The sequence below is a fragment of the Battus philenor genome, unplaced genomic scaffold, assembly GCF_028537555.1.
Source record: "Battus philenor isolate CCGP_79_NKW_IND1 unplaced genomic scaffold, ilBatPhil1.0.hap1 SCAF_9, whole genome shotgun sequence".
NCBI lineage: Eukaryota > Metazoa > Arthropoda > Insecta > Lepidoptera > Papilionidae > Battus > Battus philenor.
Genome location: NW_027181759.1, coordinates 15,134,006 through 15,140,763, shown reverse-complemented (window position 1 = coordinate 15,140,763; position 6,758 = coordinate 15,134,006). Strand labels below are relative to the sequence as shown.

Sequence of the window (6,758 nt, the reverse complement as noted above, 5' to 3'; positions counted from 1 at the left end):
AAAAAAAATACTTGTGGCCCAGTAGTAAAAAGACAATATATATATATATATATATATATGTTTAACACCCTCTAGAACAAACAGGTGTAAAATACTTTACAAATTCTCAAAGAGGCTGCCTCCTTTGCGGTAATGTTTAAAAATTCAAGATACTTCGTTAAAGGTGCCAGATCACGTGCCTAAGTAACGTCACTGCGAATGCCTCTCGACTTTATAATGTAAGTTACTTTACCAGAAACTTCTTAAAGAGGATTGAGTCGTTAAATACGTTTATTTTACAAATTTTCTTAAAAATATATATTTATTTATCAAAAAACCATCAAAGATTTTTATTTATATTTATGTTAAGTATATATAGTTCACAAGTGTACCGGGTGATTGGTTAATATATAAAAGCTTTAAAGGCATTAAACATAACAAGACAACTTTAAACACCGCGCGAATATATATATGTACATTTGTATTTATTTATTTATATTCATATATACATACATATATACACATCCGTTAACACAGACATTCGTAAAATAGTTAAAAAAATAAGTTGACGATCAATAGAGTTCTGTTAAAAATTTCAATGTTGAATAAATGAGTTTTATATATATATTTAGGAGGCTGAACAAGTAACCATTGAACGGTCTCGAGACGCATGCAAGAAAGCTCGAAAGAGCCTGAAAGAATAAGAAAGAACAAGAAGAATACTTCAACTTCAATGTCTAGAGCTCAGAAGTAGAATGACAGTAGCAGCAACATATCACGGTCTGTTCCCCCTAACACCCGGGAATACAAAAAACAACCTCTTCGGAACACACAGACGCGTATAACAACCAAAGCTAAAGCACGAAAACGGATAGAATTAGGAATAGGAATAATTTTAGTTTTACCTTCACTTAAAAATTGATGCTTAACCTTTAAAACTGTAACAGCCTTACAAGGCTAAAATCGTAAACTTCAAAGAGAAACAAGAGAGTGTTTCATTTCATTTGAAACTAGCTGACCCGGCGAACTTTGTTCCGCCTTAATGGCAATAAATAAACAGATTGTGTTTTTTTTTGGAAAAATTAAAAAAAAAATTAAATAACTACATTAATCATTCATTATTATTTCTGTATTTTAGTACATAGGTTGCTGTTCACTTAAGTACCTTGTGATACACGACATTTTTTGTTTTATTATCAGGCGCAAAAACAAACAACGCAGATGGTCTTCCGACCCGTGAACATGCCACGTATAATTGACCATGTGAAAAACATGAATGTTCTAGATTTAAACCACAAACTTTTAAGGATTGGCCTTGTGATTTGTTGATGGTCATGGCGAATGCAAGACGTATCGGAAATTGAAGTCTTTTAAATTCAAACGGCATATCGGTTGGGATCATCGGGATCCTCGGAATGAGAACTTCCTCACCTTTGAATTTTCCTATCATTATCGTAGCGTAAATTACATTGTTCATCAATTTACTAACCACCAAACGCGTACCGTTGCACAGTTTTGGTTGGTTTAAGTTTCGAAGCATGATTACTACGGAGCCAACCTTTAGGCGTAAATTGTGCGGTGGTAAGCCAGGCACGTCCAAAGAGTTTAAAAATTCAATTGGATAGTTGGTGGCATCTTCATTTGTGACGCAGTCAATAGATTTGAATGAATGCATTGTTCCAATGATCTTATTTTGAATTATGTAGTTCAGGTCATCTGCATCTTTATTCTTAGCCGCTAAAATTGCTCGCTCACTCAACCATTCATTATTTTTGTAGTTAGAAATAATATTTGGAAATACATTGTTGATAAGTTCGTCTTTTGATGAGACAAAATTACAGAAATTATTTGGAAATGATATTAATCCGCTCGATTCATCGACAGGTACTTGACCATTACCGATAGTCAGCAATTGCTCCGAGAAATCTTCAGCAGATGTATCATTAAGCAATGTAACTCTCATGTTTGTTGTCAGCTGCAGTTTCTTCACATAGCGCCATAGATTTGACGATTTGAGGCAAGCGTTTATTTCATCAGCAGCCGTAGATCTTGGAATTACTGGCAGTATTTGGCGGAAATCGCCAGACAGTAAAATCATTGCTCCTCCAAAATATCTCGAGTCATTGCGTAAATCTTTTAATGTTCGGTTAAGTGCTTCTAATGCACGTTTATGCGCCATTGTGCATTCGTCCCAGATGATGATTTTCGATGCCGCTAAAACTTTGGCCATTGCTGAGTGTTTTGCAATATTACACGTTGGTTCTTCAATAGTTTGAAGATTTAACGGTAATTTGAATGCTGAATGAGCCGTACGGCATCCTTCTAACAATGTGGCTGCTATTCCAGAAGAAGCAACTGCAACCGCTATGTTGGATCTCGCCCGAACAGTTGCTAAAACTAATGACATAAGGAATGTCTTGCCAGTTCCACCAGGGGCATCTAGGAAATATAAACCACCATTTTCATCAGCGATTACCTTCATTAAAGTATCATAAACTTCCTTTTGTTGGTAATTTAACAGGGGTACATTCCTTTGAACTACTAAATCTAATTCCTGGTGATCATATTCACGTTCCCGTTCCAATTCTCGATTAAATGCGTCATTCATTTCACGATTTGGCGCTGGCATTCCTAACCTGATTAATAAATTACCGCACATGAGGTAACACATATCTTCGATCAAGAGTAAAGCACGATTATGTATCTCCTCATTCATCTCAATATCGTGATTTCTGGAACTGACACGACTTTGATGTAAAATATCTTCTGACATACTATCCTTGTATTTGTGCCACAGGTTACATGGGTTTGATGGAAAACATGTCGAAATTATGATAGCGAATAATGTGCGTATCTGACTTGGAGATGCAGAGATAATGGCTTTAGCGATTGTCGTATCCCAATGGGTATCGTTTTCTAATAAGTTCAATTCTTCACATGCAGCACGATATGTTGGGAATATTACACCATTAACAGTTCGTAGTGTCTCAAATGAAGTTGGCCCACGCACATTTACCAGCAACAACCGCAAATAGAAACATTCATCATTCTTTGGATGAACTGTATACATACGACCAAGAGCATCAGTAGAACGCACATCTGGATACCCAGGACCCCATCACCTTGCTTCCGTCTTTGAAAATTCTTGGATGAAGCATTCCAAGTATAATAACGTGGCATCTCCGAGTAAAGCAAAGTTCGTGCAAACTGATCGCTTTGGCAGATTGCAAAAAAACTGATCAATGTAGTTGCTGGAGGTGTTTCAGCACGTTGCGTAGCATTCGAAGCCGTGAAATATACTCGTTGACCATTCTCCAGATGCACCGCCAAATGTATAACAGTAGGATGACGTTCGTGAATTGAAAATGCGAATATACGCCAAATCGCTTCGTTACAGTTCACATAACGACCAACTTGATAGCGTGAAATTTCATCGTTGGTATTTGAGGATTGCAATCCAAAAACCGCCATATCACTCACTGCCTTTCGTGACATATTTGCAAATATATTTTATGGATTTAACTGAATTGCAGTATTCAACGTTGCAATGTGTCTTGAACGTTTTAGAAATAAGTGGCGAATATGGAACAATCCAACTGTTGTCGACAACGAAATCCATTCTTTTCATTTTCATTGTGACAGTTCGACCGTTGTCATCTGGTGATCGACGACGATACAGCGGATACCCATCGTTGCCAGTGACAGTCTCCGCCGTTAATTTCCGTGGATATAGTTTAGAGCACTTTCCATCGACCATGCAAGGTGATTGGGGATTGATGGCACCACACGGTCCATGAATCATATTAGTAGTAACAACATCATGTATGTCTGGATCGACTTCATGATCAGGAATCTCGGCACATATGATATCATCTATTTGGTCAGGCTGAATTCTTTCCACTAACCAAATAAGAATGTGTGCGTGCGGCAGGCCTCGCTTTTGCCATTCGATTGAATACATCCAGCATCGAGTATCTCCAAAGACGCGTTGTTTAACAATAAAGTTCATCAGGGACCGAATTTTTTGCCTGAATATACGTGCTGTGATGTCGTGTCTATCATTTGATGTTTGTCCGGGAAGCAGCAATTGAGTAATTTCTATCCATTTTGGATTACAGGTAAAAGTAATAAAGAGATCTGGCCGGCCGTAATGACGAACATATGTCATTGCATCTTGTGCATATTCATGCATATGACGTGGGCTACCAATGTACGTCGCCGGCAGAATAGTTAATCGACCAATATTAGCTGCATTTCCTTCAGTACTAACTGCATCACGTAAATGGATGTACTCCTCAGAACGCAGTTTGGCTTGGTTCAACCTAATAAATGTTAAACGTTCCGTTTCTATTTTTACATACATGTCAACGCAATACTGCTGAAACAATCGACGAAACCGCAGCAAATAGTTGTCAGCATTTTGACGAATCATCAAACGATATGCATAATAATTCATTGAGCTAACTTTCTTTGTAGTTTCTTCACCTGAAATTCAAAATTTGATAATTAACCATTTCAAAGACAATTAATACAGAAATTAACCATTATTAAGATACTGATACTTTACCATTCAATGGATTTATCATTTTAATATTAAAATAATATCCATCTTCTCCTTGCCAATTCATCAGTGGGTATTGCAATGCGTCATATGATCGATGAGTTTCAGATATTTGTTGCAGTTGCCCAGTATCGCGACGTGTAAGCACAATATCGCGTTTTTCCAATTGTTCACCAACAATCAGGATGGCAACTTCGTCTACTGTTGGAGCATTAAATGTGCGTTCGTGTGTTCCAGATGGTCGTTTATCTGCTTTGATGACAACTTTATAGTCATCATTTGGCATTTGCTCTAAAGCACTCTTAAACAACCTGACCAATGCATGATGTTCATGAAGCAGACACTGCAAGTCTTGAATAATTGCTCGCTTCATTCTTGCATTGATCCCTAGGCGTCGATCAAGTTGTTCTTCCATGTTGCCCATGAAATATATTTGTAAAAATTTATTCTGTGTATCTTCGAAAGGTAGTAATGATCCAATTCGATGGTGGATCTGTCCTTGTATCTACAAAATAAAAACCGGACAGTATTAACTGGGTTATAAACACTTTTTCTGTGGGAGAGTAGAGTTCAGTATTAGCAAATATAATACATACAAATAGATAAAGTAAGTTATTCTTTAACTACATTCTATGTAAGTACAAAAATAAATACCTTAAAAGTCGGATTAAATCCTCCTTCTTCGATAATGTCTGCCCCAAATGACGTCATTTGGAAACAACTATTGTATTTTCGAGTATTTGCAAGAAAGTGGCGTGATTCTTGTGTTTCGCCACAAAGCAATGAATACAATGGCTCATGTGGCGGAGTCAACACTGGCAATTTCACTTTACCATTAAGGCAGCATAATCCAGGCGTTTCTCCGGAAAACTTTAATGCACCACAATACTCGCAAACAACGTCCATTTGCCCAATGCAAACGCTAGGATGCAAGCTGTAATCATTGCTGCAATCGTATCGAAACGCTGCTCGATTCAAATCAGCTAAATATCTTGTTCTGCGTCGCACATTATCTGTTTGTTGCCTTCTGTTGTTCGCTCGACGATTATGCATTGCCAACCGAGCTGTTTCACGGGCTGCTTCACTTTGCTCTCGTGATTGAGAAGCACGAAGTCGAGCCATACTATCGCGGCGCTGTTCACGTGCAATTTCTTGTTCTTCTTCAGTCCTTTCATTTGCAGTATTTTGTATTCTTCTTGCATTACGGCTTTGTCGGGAAAGATTCGATCGTCTTGGTCGCGGCATTATTAATTAAACTTCACTTCACTTCAATCCACTTGTTAATTATTTATTTAATAGAAATAGTTTTAATATTGATTTCTTACAAATATCAAATTGTCATCCATACGTCAATACATAGCTGTCATTTTACGTCAATTACATAGCTGTCATTTGCGTTTTGTTATTCCAAGTCTGATTCTTTTTTGTTACTCCACGTTTTATAGTGACTGACGTTTCATGTCAAGTCACACGGGAACGCTGTCAAACGGGATAAAAAGTAGCCTATGTCCATCTCCTGGCTCTAAGCTACCTCCCTACCAATTTTCAGCCGAATCTGTTCTGCCGTTCTTGAGTTATAAGTGGTGTAACTAAAACGACTTTCTTTTATATATATAGATGAAGTACGAGAAGTTCTATATCTAAAGTTACCTACTAAAAACACAAGCATATTAAAAAGGTTTACTTTTATAATTGGAATACAACATTAAAACAATATAAACATTATCGCTCTGACTGTACCTTCGTGTGAAGCATCTTCGAAGCAGATTAGATATTTGGCGCGAACTGTACCACCAATTACGCTTCTCTTGTCAATCCAAATAAAATAAAATTCGAATAATTGATCCCGGAGACGACGTGGGCAGAAGCGAACCTTTTTTAACACCTTCAAAGTGAACTAAGCCTCTGAGCAGCTTATTAAGTTCAACAAGAATCACTTAATATTTCTTATTCGGAAGGAAAATAAAATTTATTCCCAAAATAGAACATTAGGTAAAATATTTTAACAATTTTTCCTCGTTTACTTTCTACGATATTGAGACGAATTTTCGTGAACCCTTCCAAAAAGGTTCGTTATAAGTTGAAATTTAATTAATGTGGAATTATATCCGACGATTGGGGGAAAACCGTTTTCTCAATTAAAAGTATATTTCGTAAGTGATTTTCATAGGTAACTATGTTCAAAATAATAATTATTTTAAACATTTTGCGGAAAGTA

The 6,758-nt window shown here is 36.9% G+C and overlaps 1 protein-coding gene across 1 annotated transcript; it reads right to left on the bottom strand.

Moving 5' to 3' along the window:
• Positions 1-1,132: 1,132 nt before the first annotated feature.
• LOC137932352 (ATP-dependent DNA helicase pif1-like) lies at positions 1,133-2,587 on the bottom strand. Its single transcript, XM_068775956.1, has one exon. The coding sequence runs from the start codon at positions 2,585-2,587 to the stop codon at positions 1,133-1,135; it is 1,455 nt and encodes a 484-aa protein (XP_068632057.1).
• Between the last annotated feature and the right edge of the window lie 4,171 nt (positions 2,588-6,758).

Excerpts from the sequence above, each read along its gene's own strand:
- LOC137932352 (XM_068775956.1), bottom strand. The coding sequence starts at position 2,587 with ATGAATGACGCATTTAATCGAGAATTGGAACGGGAACGTGAATATGAT.